At 45.7% G+C, this 15,588-nt stretch overlaps 1 protein-coding gene across 1 annotated transcript in view; it reads right to left on the reverse strand.

Annotated features, from left to right (window-relative positions):
• Positions 1-2,923: 2,923 nt before the first annotated feature.
• The window catches only part of DOK5 (docking protein 5), a 150,109-nt gene continuing 137,444 nt past the window's right edge, over positions 2,924-15,588 (reverse strand). Inside the window, exons 7-8 of the mRNA XM_042980114.1 lie at positions 10,945-11,065; positions 2,924-3,401 (exon numbers count right to left, since the gene is read on the reverse strand). Coding sequence (XP_042836048.1) covers positions 3,337-3,401; positions 10,945-11,065 — 186 coding nt within the window. The 3' untranslated portion in view covers positions 2,924-3,336. The remainder of the gene's footprint in view (positions 3,402-10,944; positions 11,066-15,588) is intronic.

The following is a 15,588-nucleotide window of genomic DNA, read 5'->3' on the forward strand; positions in this document are numbered from 1 at the left end:
GAGCCTGTTTCGGATTCTGTGTCTCCCTCTGTCTCTCTCTCTCTGCCCCTCCCTGGTTCTGTCTCTCGCAAAAATAAACAAACACTAAAAAAAAAAAAAAAAAAAAAAAAATTATCTTCTGGCCCTTTAAAGAAAAGTGTGCAGCCTGTGTTAGGGATTGATACAGCTGGCTCAGGAAGCAGAATATCTGGGTTCCAATGCGAGTCGACCATTTAGTGGCTATTAAAGTAATTAAACAAGGAGGGCACTAGGGCCCTGGTAGCCTCCGTAAGCAAACCAAAACATAAGCAAACCAAATGTAAGTCAGAGTCAATGCATGGGACTCCGAGGTAATGAAATGTTTAAGAACAGCCAATCACAAGCAGCTTTCTCAAATAAAACAACCACTTAAGCTAGAGTCAATCAGATAATTTCCTTGCTTTGCTTCCACATCTTGTCTATAAAAACCTCTTGCCAGGTCCTATGTCTGGAGCACCTCTAATCACCTTTGGCTTGGTGCCACCCAATTCCAACAAATTTTGCTCAAATAAACTTGAAAAGATTTTTTGTTCTGTTTTGCAAGTAAACTTGAAAATTTTAACATGCCTCTTCACCTCCTAGCAAAGCTAAGAGATCTTGGGCATATTATTTAGATGACTCAGGCTCCTTAAGACTCAGTTTCCCCATCTATAAAATGGGGACAAAAATTATACTTACCTCATGGACCTGTCGTGGAGATTAAATAAGAGAAGACAAGTAAAGCACTTAGAATAATAGTGCTTGACAATAAATAAGAAGCATTAGGATCACCTAACAGAACTCTCCTCTCTCTCTTTTTTTCTTTTTGTCAATATGTTTCATTTTCCAAAAGTCCTAGGGGCTCCTGGCTGGCTCAGTCAGTTGAATGTTCGTCTCTCGATTTTGGCTCATGTCATGGTCCCAGGGTCGTGGGATCGAGTCCCACTTGGGGGGCTCCACAGGAGCCTATTTAAGATTCTCTCTCTCCCTCTGCCCCTCTCTCCACTTGCACTCTTTCTCTAAAAAAAGAAAAACAAATTAAGTCCTAAAGGAGGTTTTGATGTTTAGTTAACTACATTCAGCAACATTTCTTTACACACTCATTAGCTTTAGACGTGCTCCAGGAACTCTGACTTCATTAAAATTATAATTATTTAACTCCGTTCCTTTTATCTCCTTCTTCCACTTAAGCCCCCATGTTGGCAGCCGAGACCTTGGGAACCAGGGAGAACTTTTTACGAGACGCTTTTGGGAGAAAAGGAAAATAAAACAAAAGCCAGCTAGAGTAAGGACAACAAAGGGTGAGGGAATGCTCAAATGTGTGTGGCGAACCAAATTTTAAAAAGATGACTATGAATCTACCTGGGAGAAGGCAGATGAGCTAACGTAATGGGAAAAGCAGCCACACACAACACAGAACACACACGTACCCCAACAAAGCACTAAATCACTTACGTGTCCCTAACCCACTAATTAATCCTCGGCTGAATTTAACCCTCCTCCCCCTCCCAGTGTTTCCCCACCTCTGAGACAAACACATCCTAACCAGCAGTGTCCTTGGAGATCCCAACTAACTCAGATCCAACTGGGAATTTAGCTCGGCAAACTTGGATTTTAGCAGGGCCTTTGGGGTTTCACTGGTCAATCTCCATTTTGGGAAATTATGCACGTTTCGGAGGAAGCACAAATGAAAGTGAATCTTTTTCTGGCCCTTGCTTGGTGTTGAGTAAAATTCACACCTTTCCCTAGAAAATACAGGATAGGATTTTCCAGGGAAAATAATAATTTTAGCAGGGCCTACCTCAGTACCTGGCACTGAGAAAGTATACAATCGATAATAACTTGCCTCCCCTCGTAGAAAGAATCCTATCCCCAGGATAGGAGTTTATTCAACCACCCAGTCAATCATCACCTATTTTTCAAGCATGAGCTACGTGTAAGGCACAGTTCTCGTGCCTGGGAAACAGGATTGCCAGATTTAGCACAGAAAAATTCGGACCATCCCAACAAATTTCAGTCTAAGATATGCAATGAGCCATTTTTAGTGTAATGACATCTCATGCAATGTTTTGGATATACTTACACTCAAAGAACAGTCATTGTGTATCAAACTTAATCGACGCCCTACACTCTATCAGGGAACACTACTGACGACAGAGTGGTGACCGAGATACACAGAACCCTGCTTCCCATGCAGTCATAGCCATTCCAGCCTCAGGAGCTCCCGGGGTTTAATTCCCACCTGGAAGCTCCCAGGGGGAAAGCCTGGGGAATAGAATGACCGTCTCTTCAGAGGCACATGGCCCACTGGGGACCCATTTAGCAGATGTCACTCTGTGTTACAACTGCAACTTTATTTCCTTGTCATGCTCCTATGCACTTGAAGTCCTTGGTGACAGGGCCCGCATATCTCTTTATCCCTGTACCCCTGGATTCTATCTAGCACAGCATCTGGAACTGGAAGATGCTCAGTGCAGACCAGCTTCGTGAATGAGTGGGCAAACGCGTAAACGGTTGCACAGACGTCAAATGCAATGCCAGGCCTCGCTCATGGCTCGTAAGGAAGATATTCACATACCTTCATAAACACTGGAAACATAAGAGAAAACCAAGTAGCCAGAATCCAAAGAACATAGGGGGTGAAGAATGTTCTTTTATTTTGAAATGTTTTATGAAGGTACTCCAAATAAAACAAAGGCTTTTAAAAAACGGAGGTGGGTGATTGGAGGAAGATCACGCGAGAGCAACATTATAACCCCGTGGAGAATACTAAAGGGCCCTTTGAAGATATTTCTTAACCTCACCGGTAAGAGTCAGGTCAAAGCGCTGATTTCACGTGTCGGTAATATAATAAAAAATAACTTCCAGTAGTTAACCAGAGCCGTAGCATTAATAACTGAGGGATACGGTATCAGCAAATAACAAATAATGAAGAGCCATTTTATTGTCAGTACTGACTGTCATACAACTGAAACACTCAGAAGGGAAATCACAAGAATCCACAAAAGGGCAGATTCAGAGGAAGTGGAAGGGACACAGTATCTACGATAGAAAATCATTTTGCGGCATTGACTCCTTTCTGTCCAGCTGTAAAAGGGGGAACGAGAAGTCGAAATCTATAGAGCATGTTTCAATCACGCTAAGATTTTTTAAAAAAAGAAAAAAAAAAGAAAGAAAAAGACAAATATTGCATTGCCGTTTCCCAATGACCACACGATCAGCCGGGGACTTTCAGATTCTTTCCTTCGTGGTTTCCCTTGCTGTCATCTTGCCGCCTCGAGGGTCCGCGGTGGCTGACGCATCCCAGGTGCGTCCCACAACCACTCTGGGCAGCTCGTGTCAGTGCTCAGATCGGTAGGCAGGAAAAGTCTCTGTTCGATGAAGCTTCAGAGGGCTGGCAACATCTTTTCCAAAAAAAAAAAAAAAAAAAAAAAAAAGAATTTAAAAACGGCAGTTACATTTCAAGAAAGCCCCCGATCAAATTAGCTAGCGACAAGTTTCTATATAACAGAAGCAAGTGATATGCAACATAGGACTTTTTTCTCCAGAGGCCACTCACAGTGATATGCAAATAAGAGTCAGGAGAGACTTCACGATTACCATATCATTTGCATGTGGTCTTTGCACTGAGCTGTGATCAGACCGCTAGCGGTGACATTCCTCCTTAATCTTTAAAATTTTTCATCAACCCCTATATTCGGGGTATTTCAAGGAAATGAGAAGAATCACAGGACTAGGAAATCTTTTGTGTAGGCACTCTTTGGAAACCTGATTAGAAATAAGGCAATATTATATTTATACTTAGGGAATTTTTTTATCAGGAGGACTCCCTAAAATCCACACAGGCTTTATTATTTCAGGTGTAGGTTCCAAACCAAGAAAAGTGAAGAAGCCAGGAAGGCAGCTCCAAGGGCTACTGTCAGCAGCCTTTGTGACCTACGACAGGGGCTGGCCAACCTTCTCTATAAAGGACCAGATACTAGGTATTTCAGATTTTGCAGACCGTATGGTCTCACTGCAGCTACTCAACAAAAGCGACCCGGTGAATACGTGACAAATGGGCACGGATGTCCCGCAAAACTTCGTTAACGACAACAGACAGCAGACCTGGTGGTTTGGCCGGCAGGCCACCCGTCCGCCAGTCCCCTTGGACAGGGCGCTTGATTTTATACAAACAAGAGGTTTCACCGCCACCTGCTGGCTAGAGGTTTTACCACAAGCTGCGAAATTCACGCTGCTGGCTATGGAGCAGCTCTGAGCAGGAGCAGAGCCCGGGTCCGGCCCGGGCCACACAGCAACAGGGCTGCGGCTACATGGAGCACCCATGCCCCGCTGGAGAGGGAGACGCAGGACCCGAAGCGGGCTCCAGGCTCCGAGCTGTCAGCACGGAGCCCGACGCGGGGCTCGAACTCACCAACCGCGAGATCCTGACCTGAGCTAAAGTCACACGCTTCACTGACTGAGCCATCCCGGCGCCCCTAAAACAATGCTGTTTTCAAATACTGTGCCAAGCAAAAAGGTTTACGTGGCACATGGCTGAGTGCACCGTCCAGCGCATTGTCACAATGGCCCCGACCTCCGTCAGACCTAGTCAGAACCTTTCGGACATAAGTCATGGACTCAGATATTTGCAAGCCTCAAATCAGGACCGTAAGGAAATCTATAGTCATACAGTCACTGGTACACAACAGCAGTGGTTATTATTAGAGCAGCTTGAATATTAAAACATCCCAAACCCAAGAGATCGTTTCTTCCGACCTCCTGACCATTTTGAACACAGATTCTATTTTCTTTCCAGTACACACGTGTGCACACGCTGTCACATAGAGAAACTGTGCTGATGAGTTTGGATGCTACGGGCTCACCTCGCTGGCTCGGTCGGTGGAATATCTGACTCTTGATCTCAGGGTCATGAGTTCAAGCCCCATGTCGGGTGCAGAGATCACTCAGTGAGTTGGAGTGCGACAGGTGAACGTCCTGGTACGTCTTTGTCACAGTTTGATAAAAATTCCCAAGGGAAGCAGACAGTGCACAAACAGTATCAATGCAAAACCCAAATCAAGTACAAAGCCCTTCCGGAACCTTCATCTGTGGCTCCTTAGGCTCTAAAAGTTTGAATAAAGGGGCTCAGAGTGTTCACCTGGGGTCAGATTGTAGTGAAACCCCTACAGCTTCTATCATGCTGGCTAATTGAACGCTGGTTTTAAAGACAGGTGGTGGAGTCACCTGTCCCACAATTTTGCAGTTCACACGAAGATCATGAGCTGGTACCGGCCTGCAGACCCCATCTGGGCCCATGTTCTCTGGCCTGCACAGGTCATAACACATTGGGGATTGACTGTCACTATTCAAATAACCTCAAAAGTTCTGTAAAGGTGTCGATTTCTCTGTTCTCCTGTAAAACTGGAAAACACACCGGGCCTATCTTCTGCCCCAGGGTCCCTGTGATTCACCAGAGACCAACCCACACCCACCTGTGCCCTGTCCCGCTGTTTGCGCGTCCTCCCTGGTCCAGAGAGACATGAGAGTTCGAGACCTTCATTTATTTGTTGCCTTTTGACACGTGTTCAGATATTAATCTCCCTTTTCTTAACCGATGCACATACCACGTATGTGACTACGTTAGAACTAAGATGGAAAAAAACAATGCCGACTTGCCACTTGCTCTGGGAACCTACATCCTTAACTAGGTAAATCGCACGGGCTGGAATCAGTCCTCTGGAGGACCTGTTTCCATTGTACGGTATGTGCCTTGGAAACAGTCATGGCGGCAGGATTTCGTCTCCCGGGTAAGAATATACGAAAAAAGAAAGGAGCTTTAATGCCAGTCCCTCCCTCCACTAGCCACGCGGTCTTAAGCAAGTACTTGGCCTCTAAGGGTCTCGGGTTCCGCGGTGACTGAAATGGAGAACACAGTCCTCCGTTTGGCTCTTGCCAAATCAAACTGCTGCCGGGAGAACCAGATGAGGCAACATGCCGGATGCCGGTAGAGTGCGACGCAAACATTTGGTGCCAATCTGTGACTTCCTGAAATAACCGAAAGTCAAATCTGATAAATGAGTTGCATGCCTATTTTTTTCTTGGTTTTAAACAAGTGATGCTATCGTTCAAGGCAATTGCAGCAAAAGGATTCAGGAGATATTGAGTAATGGAGCCCCTCTGGAGTGAGGCTAACGATTCCCAGGCGGGTAACTTTGAGGTGAAGGGCACCCATGGAAGCTGATTCACCTGCTGTCTCCTACCGCCCCTTAGGCACCAGCCACGCCGCTTCCATTTTGGTCTTTGCCCCGGCTCATTTCTGTCTCAGGACCTTTGCACTTGCTGAACTCCCTATGGAGAATCTTTTCCCTGGATTGCAGAATGGCTGCTTTTCCTCAGACTGCAGGTCTCGAGGTAATGCTACAGGCCCCTGTGACGGATGCCCTACCTAAAGAAGCCCCTCTTGTCTTCTGATCGTTCCCAGACCAGCAACTCCGCTTCACCACCCTCCATGACAGATAACATTTCTTTTCAATGTGACCAAATTTGATATTAAATACATTTGTGTAATTATTGCCCGTGACTCCGTTAGGCTTTCGGCTTTAGGAGGGCAGAAGCATGCCTGTCTAGCAGCCTGTGTGTCCCCGTCACCTAGCACAGTGCTTGGCATAGAGCCGATGCTCCAAGAACACTCACCGACTGAACGAGAGAGTGAGTGGGTGAATGGATAGAGAAACAAAGACCTCACTTATCAGTTGGGTGACCTTGGACCACACTACTAACCCTTCAAATTCTTAGTTGCTTAGTTGCAGACGAGAATAATATACTCTCGCATGGCTGTTTTAAGGACTGAGATCGTGTATGATAAGAACTCAGTGCAAAGCCTTCAATACAGCAGGCCTTCAAGAAAGGGTATCTTTATAAAAAAAATACTCATTCAGTATGTCGCATCTGCCTTGTGAGGAACAAATCTAGCACTTGACTGGTGGTATGTTAATGTTCGCTTACATAAAAAAGGAGAGAAGAGGTTTCACGTTCAAATAAGTTTGCCGAGCCCTGGTTTCAACAAGATTAAACAGACTCTTCATGGCAGGACATCTCAAAATCTTGAAAATAGTGACTGGCATTCTTAATCTCTAAAAAAGGAGAATGTCCCTGAACATGTAGCATTTTCCCCAAACTTACTGGACCACAGCACTAGTTTGGGAAAGGGCCATCTCTACCCGGGTGAGTATTCCACAGACCACAATTGGGAAAACACCACTCTGTGGTTCTGTTATGCGACGCGCTCCTGAAAGAATCCTGTGCATACAGTGTTCAACTTGCCAAACGCTTCTTTCTTAAATTTCTTCCAGTGTTCATGATAAACCTCTTTTACGTGTTGATTTTGTACATGCTCAACCCTAGAAGGGAATTTCTATGTGAAAATTAGAAATGGGGCAGGAGAAGCAGTGATAGTGGATTAAATATGGCTTCATATGCCCAGCATGGGTCAAAGTCAGCACCTCTTCCCCACCTAAGACAGCAAGGATAAGAGAACAATTCCAAAACCAACCAGCAGGTGGCTCTGTAGGACTAAGTTCGGAGAGGAAATGGCAAATTCTCCCATAAGGGTCTAGGTGCTTTCCAAGACTGACCTCCAGACCACAGGAAAAGTCATCCTGACATATGTCCAGGCAAATGAGCTGGCCAGAGGAATCACGGCTCATAAGAACCATCAAAACAAGAAGAAATGATGTGCCATGTAACCTCAGGCAACAGAGTAATGGTGTCATGATTTTTTCCCCCAGTTTCAGCTTTAATCCAGGGGTGGGAGAAAGGGAAGGAGGAAGATGGGAGGAAGAGGTGAAACGACAGATGAACGCATCCTATTTTTCACGTAACTGACCACCTTGGAGAAGCAAGATCGATTTTAGGCAGTCTGAGAGAAAAAACAATTTAAGGTAACACATTACTGGTAAACTGAGTCCCACACTACACACAGACCATATGTTGGCACTGTATCTCAGAGAGTAGTGGTGACTCAAAGATAAAATAGATCGACACAGAACCCGCGGGTGAAGCAATCTCTCAGCGAACATCGGTACAAACGAAGTATCAAAACAAAACACGTGTAACGGAAGTATGTGAACGCAAACAGGCTGCTCGAGTAACTGTTACAAACACACAAAGCCAAAAAACCCCAAATAATTCTGAAGCAGTTGCAATGCCACTTTCACCCACACGGATAGTATAAGACAGCAGGATATTTCACCAAGTACGCCACACAGGAAAACTGCAAAAACTCAAACGGAAATGTGTGTGTTCAGTGAAGATCATACTATGTAACAAAAAGCGGACAACGGAAGTTTTAACTCTCATCTTCAAAACCCTATAGGTTATCGATACAAAGATGGATAATCCGCTCTGTGTGCAGAAAATCTGCGGTATTCATTCTCATGACTGGCATCAATTTCATTAGAAGCCACGCCATCACTATCTTCAGATTGCTGTTTTGTAACTACGATTCCTGGGTTCCCTCGAAAAATCTATACCAAGAAATTTGAACCTAATTTTACAGTAATACCTCCTTACTTTTGAGTGATGGAGGATGGGGATAATTAATAATAAACCTAATAATAAAGGGAATAAACCCAAGTTTAATTGTGACGAGTTGTTGGATTTGCGGCATGCTGGTTTTGATACAAAATAATGCGAACTTCTCAAAGAATCCAAACTTCTTTCTTTGCTGTGATGCCTTGTATTGCTCTGCTCTGCTTCCAGAGGTAGCATTATCACTATTATCTATTAATTTGGAATTAGTGGATTACTCGTCTTTGACAATCATCCCAGACCCATGAGCGGAGCATGGCCCTCCAACCATAATACGGGCTTTTTGCACGCAAGTAAATTTGCAAATTTTGTTGCCGTTGAAAAAAAATTTGTCTGTATCCTGTAAATAAAGCCATTTTCTTCATAGTAACCAGATGCAGACATTGTCGGAATACTCGTGTATACTCTAAGAGCATACTAACAGTGTGTAACAGCATCTACAACATCCTCTTTTAACCTAAAAAGATGTTTTAAAGTATTATTACACAGTCAGGGTCCTGAAAAGACCCTTGGGCTTTATCGTTCCTGATGAATGACTATTCATTTTGGTCAAGGATAGTTAGATTAGTTAAAGATAGAAAGGTGGGTATGTTCTATGTCCCGAGGATTCTTAAGCTCTGGGATGTTCACTAATAAATACTAAAACTTCCAACACATCCCAAGTGTTGAGGACGTCCTCACTCTCAGCGCATCTTTGCAAACACACTAATCTAGGGAAACCCCGAGATACATCAACTTTGATGCAAACTGACTTCTCAAATTACCACACTGTATCGCAAGAACTAAGATCACCTACCAATTTCCTCCCTATGAAGCCTACATCACTTTGGTTCTCGACTCTATTTTACATTCCAGGCACATAGAATCTAAAAAGACATACTTTTTTGGGTAAAGATCCTCCTGGCAAGGGTAGGGAAAGTCAAGTTCCAAAGCAATTCAATAGCTCTGTGTACATGTACGTTATGCATACTTCTTTCAAACTTTCAATAATTGCTATTTACTTATCGTATTTTAAAAATACATATAGCCAGTTGCTATAATAGTATGAAGGCAGTAAAATACAATTTTCTTTACAAAAATAAATTTATTTAAGTAGAAGGGATGGCATAAAATTGAGCGATAGTATAAGAGGTATGATAGGAGAAAAATGCTCATGACGTAATTCCAATATTGCAGAAATTTCTGAACATGATAGGGGAACAATGGTCTTTCTGACAACCTGATCTAACCCAACCCTCTCTCTGTGGGTATGTTCTGGAAAGTAAGCACAGTGATGGGGCAGTCACTCACATAGGCACTTGGGATATGGCCACTGAGAAGGGCTAAAAGGAAGGCTGAGTGATGACGAAACAGACAGCGCCATTTACGGCCGAGGCCACTGTTTTCTGTGGTCATTCATTCGTCCTTACATTCATTTATTCAGCCCATTTCTGCACACAAACTAGGTGCCATCGAGCACATGCCCTTCAATGTCCTGGGATCTTCCAGCTCATCATGGAAAGTTCTTCAGCAGGGACCCCTCCACATAGACCTATTTACTTTTTAGAAGTATGCAGGGGCACCTGGGTGGCTCAGTCGTTAAGAGTCTGACTTCAGCTTAGGTCATGATCCCATGGTTCATGGATTCGACCCCGTGTCAGGCTCTCTGCTGTTAGCACAGAGTCTCTTTGGATCCTCTGCCTCCTCCTCTCTCTGCCCCTCCCCTACTGGTTCTCTCTCTCTCTCTCTCTCTCTCTCTCAAAGTAAATAAAATAAACCTAAAAAGTTCCATATGCACCAGGTATTCTTATATACTATAAAACATAAAAACTACATTTGAAAAGATAAGAAATGTCTGATTTTTTTTCCCCTAATTGCTCCCATTGTCCCCTCCCTGGATTATTCTGTATCCTGCTTCTAAGACCACTTTCTGGAAGACAGGCTTCCTAGGATGTGCTGAGCGTGCCAGCAGAACTAGAACCCAGGACCCGGACCCCGGTGCGTCCCTTTCCAGCAGCACATGGTTGCAAAGCTCGGGCCCTCATGAGAGTCGCCTGGAGGGCTTGATGACACACAGACGGCTGGGCCCTGACCTCACAGCTCCCGATTCGGCAGGTCCCGGGAGCAGCCTGCAAATCTGCACGCTAGCAAGCTCCTGAGGGATGCTGATGCCGTTCGCGCTAAGCGCCCTAGACCACCTCTTGCAGCGTGGACACCAGCCATCTTGCCCACACGGACCTCTGGGGTCGAGGGCCCAAGACTGCGCGGTGACAGAGCACGCGCCCGGCAGTGAGGCCTCGACGGGGGCCCCGGCTCGGGCAGGAAGCGGGCAGCCAGCCCGGCCGAGCCCCCTGCACAGAGGCCAGACGCACCGCCTGCCCCCGGCCCCGCGCTTACCTTGCAGGCGGCAGAGCTGCCCCGCGCTGTGCTGACGCGTGATGTGCTGCCAGTAGGCGCTGCGGGGCAGAGGCGCCATGGTGCTCAGCGAGGCAGCCCGCTGGCTCATCTTCATCTGGAGCTGCAGCGAAGAGAAGAAAACGGAGCGTCAGCGACCCCGGGGCTGGAAACCACCTGGCAGAGAGCCGGAGGGCTAGCGGTCAGGACCATGGACAGCTGGCGGGCAAATCAGCGAGGGCTTCCCGGTGGGGGCCACGGCTACCGTTTTTGCCTACTGAACAGCATCGCTTCTTCACCCTGCTGGCAACGGTGTGTCCCTTTTCCTCTGGGGAACCTCCCTCCGCCTCAGCTCAATCCCTCTAGTTACACGGCGGAGACCTCACCATTGATTCTCGGGGTGGTCTGGTGACCCAAGCCAGGACAAGAAGACACAACCCCTGGGAACATTTATCAGCACTTTTGCAAAGAGAGCATCAGTAGAGGTGAAGCCAAGCGTTTTTGCCTGTTTTGTTCACAGCTTTCTCCCCCAGGTCTAGAATGTTTCCTGGCAGATGGTAGGTTCACGATAATGCGTGTTGCGTTGAATGAATGGCTTCCTTGGGAGGTTGCTGAGGACAGGAGACAGGACAGAAAGAAGCCTGTCTTGGAATAACGAAGAGAGTGTGCCAGCCAATGAGCTGATTCAGAGGAAGACAGCCAAGAAAAGGGGGTGACCTTGGACGCCACGTGAACCTGGAAACTAACCCTGGACTTCTCAGTGATAGGAACCAATGATCTCTTCCCAGTTCAAGCTGATTTGAATTCGGTATTCTGTCCCCAGCATCAGAACAAAACGCTGTCTGCTTCCAGGCACCTGATACCTTGTTCCAGATACCAAGGGAGGAAAAGGGGAAGCCGGGGCTCTTGGTCCAGGTCCTGGGGAGTCATCAGTGGCCCGTCTGACACACTGCGGGAACTGACCTTACAAGGGAAGTTTCAGAGAGAAGGTGGCCCAGAGGGACGGGTAGGAGTGGAGTAGGAGGACAGGTGCACGGGGACAACAAGCTGGAAGGGCAGGAGTGGGATGGGAGGCAGTCCTCAGCCACCCTCTCATCTCAGCCCAGGTCTCAATGCAATCACGCATAGTTTTACTACACATTAATAGAAGTGACTATTCGAATGTTTGATTTCCTGGAATGGCCTGGCTATCAAATAACCCACCTCAGTTTCATAAGTGTGCCCAGAAACACACAGATTTGCACAAGGGTACGCGGCAGGACATGATTTGCAAGCATGCAGAACTGGAGGCAGCTGGAGCCTCCACCACTGAAGACCTGGTTAACTGAGCTGAGACACGACGGCATCCTGGACAACTGGGAGCCAGAGGAAGGGAGATCAACTCAAAGGGGAACGTTTATACATCGTGTCATGAAGGAACCGGTGAGTTGCAGACCACTGTCTTCTAGCGGCATGTCATTTTAACTGCTCCTATGAGAGGCAGTTACATTAAATGCCTGCCCATTGGACCTGCTCGGCACTTGCCTAGCACAAGCCAGGTACAGGAAAACATGGAGGGGAGTATTATCATTATGAATTACAAGGTCCATTTAAAGACTTCAAAAAAAATTTTAAGCTTATCTATTTAGTTTGAGAGAGAGACACACAGACAGGGAGGGGCAGAGAGAGAGGGAGAGCGAAAGCATCCCGAGCAGGCTCCGAGCTCTCAGCGCACAGCCCAACGTGGGCCTTGCCCTCGCGAACTGTGAGATCATGACCTGAGCCGAAATCAAGAGTCAGACGCTTAACTGATCGAACCACTCAGGCAGCCCCTAGGGATTATTATTATTTTTTTTTTAAAGAAAACTCTCCACTCTGCACACCTCATCAGCATGCGACATCCAGCCCTAACATCTGTCCGTCCATACAGTGAAGCCAAAACAAGAGGAGGCTTCATACTCTGGAGACCAAAACTCATTGTGGCCAATGAGAGTGAACTTGAGAAGAGATTATCATCACTTCTTCCGAAGGTAATTTAATTTATACGTGCTGCATTTACATGCCATGGATTGAATTCTCAGTCCTATCACAACAGGACAATTACCAAAATGTGTCCCCTGGTAGAATCTGACCGCACCAGGTTTCATGGGTACGTTTTTTCCTAAACATATCCTGTTAGACCAAAAGGGCAAAGAGCCGAGAAAAAAGCTGATAGAAAAGTTCTGGTGTGGTGGTTTCTCTATTTCTGCACACGTGGACGTCTCAAAGCTTACGAGCAAGAGCCAAAAGCAAGCAGAAACCTATTGATGAGTGACTCCTGGTGACACTCAACCTCATTTACACGGAATGAAAAAAAATACATAAATAAAGGGAGGAAAAGACCTGGATTTCCAAGGTACTGATTACTGGATTTTTCCTAATAAAAAGAGATCACAGTTGATATTATAAAAAATGTAATATAAAGGAAACATATGGGAAAACTCTGTCGCTTCAAATTATTCACTACAGTACTGTGAATATACTTCTGCAGGCAGCATGATTTGACTATATTTTTAGAAAGCTTATCTAGGAACAAGAATGCAATGACACCAACATCATGTTTCATGGAGAACATTACAAAGCCTGGCTTTCTATTCTTCCTCAACCCTCTGAAAGATTACCATGGTTTATGAAAGGGGCATTTTCATGGTCTCCGGAGAAAAAAGATGAAAAAAAAAGTGTTATTTAACAATGCAATTCTTTAAGGGGGAGAAGTCATTCAGTGATATGTCTATCAGGAAAGTTCCTGCCCTCATTCTTTACTGCTGCAAGGTATGCTGAGCCTTGATCTCAACACCCAGTGCAGGGGGCATGAATGGATGCTCATATGTACGGCAGGCGGAAGCGGAAAGTAGCACTACATTTTTGGAGGAGTTAAAATTGGGTCGTTTCGAGTGTCTGGAGAGAATGATTGTATTCGTTCCCTTTTTTTTTTTTTTCAAACTTTTATACAGTGTGATGTTTTCCTTTTACAAAAATCATAGTAGTTTCACAGTAAGAAGTAAAAAATAAAAATTACCCCGAGCCATAATAATTTAAAGTATAGCTATTTCTTCTATAGCGTAACATGGATGTTTCTGGAAAAACCTCCCCATCTGCAAAACTGCTAGGAAAATCGGTTTATGCGAAGATCCCTCAAAACGTCCTGCCGTTTTCGAACCAGAGTCCTCGCTACTCCGAGAGGCAGCTTGGAGGCTGGAGGCCACGCAAGGGTTATTAAAGAAACACGGAAAAACATTTGGTTAGAAATGTTGTATTCAGAAGGCTGGGCTATAGAGATGGAACGCAGGCTCTACCCAAAAGGTGGACGTGGCTGGACGTGTGGCCACGTGAACAAGACATATGGCAAGGTGGGGACGCACCTCTCTGCCTGGAGCCTTCAGTGCCTCTGCTCGTTTCTTTTCTTTCTTTCTTTTCTTTTATGTTTATTTACTTTGAGAGAGAGAGAGAGAGAGAGAGAGAGAGCAAGAGAGCAAGAGTGCATGAGCAGGGGAGGGAGGGAGGGAGTGAGAGGGAAGGGGAGAGAGAGAGAATCCCAAGCAGGCTCCACACTGACAGCGCAGAGCCTGATGCAGGACTCAAACCCAGGTACCGCGAGATCATGACCCGAGCCCAAATCAAGAGTCGGATGCTTAACCGACTGAGCCACCCAGGTGCCCCCCACCTCTGCTCATTTCTTATCTTCTTACATTGTAGCTGGAAGAGGCTGTGTCTGTGCAGTAGTTTATTGAGGGCTCTCACCCTTTCCTGTTGAAGGTTACAATACCACTCCTGCTATTCTGGGCTTTCCTTGCCTAGAAAAAAAGTGTTTTTTGTACCAACACACTTTGATATTAGAATGAATCATTCTCCAGTTTATCAAATGCATCTGAGCTCACCGTGGATACAGAAATGGTGCTTTAAGAAGAACCAGATACCGTATCTGACGGTCTTGTTCCCATTTTTCCATTAAATAGGTATCCTTGAACTCTTTATTAAAAAAAATTATCCAAATCATCCATTTTGCATCCTGCAACCATTAGGAAAATTTAATACAGTTGAGGAATCTCAAAGGACAGGAATATCCAGCCCAGTCTGTGTTCACAAGCCAAAACACTAAGACCCGGGCTCACACAGCAAGGTAGCAGCCAGTACCTGCTTCCCAGGACCTGAATCTCCGTCTCTCAGGGCCTTCTGACAGGCGCCTATTTGTTCTTTATTCAAGTTCAAGGTTAGTTAAATTCCAACTGCCTCTTAAAACCACGGCTGCCAAAATGGGGAACAGTCTTTACATGTGCTCATAAACGTTTGTCTGATTTTTCCAGAGCTTATGAGGTTTGGCCGCCTGATCAATAAATGGAAAGTACATTTATTCGGCTTGTCAACAAATACTTGTTGATTTTAAGGCACAGTTTATAATCTCAAGGAATTTTTGTCCAAGACATTACAAAAGGGCTAAGACAGAGGACGTCTGAGAAAGGAAAGAAAGGGGCATAAAAATCTGAGCAGCAGGTAGGGGTGCCTGGGTGGCTCAGGTGGTTAAGCGTTTGACTTTGGCTCAGGTCATGATCTCATGGTTCGTGGGTTCGAGCCCCACGTCAGGCTCAATGCGGACAGCTCAGAGCCTGGAGCCTGCTTGGGATTCTGTGT

The sequence above is a fragment of the Panthera tigris genome, chromosome A3, assembly GCF_018350195.1.
Source record: "Panthera tigris isolate Pti1 chromosome A3, P.tigris_Pti1_mat1.1, whole genome shotgun sequence".
NCBI classification, from domain to species: Eukaryota; Metazoa; Chordata; class Mammalia; order Carnivora; family Felidae; genus Panthera; species Panthera tigris.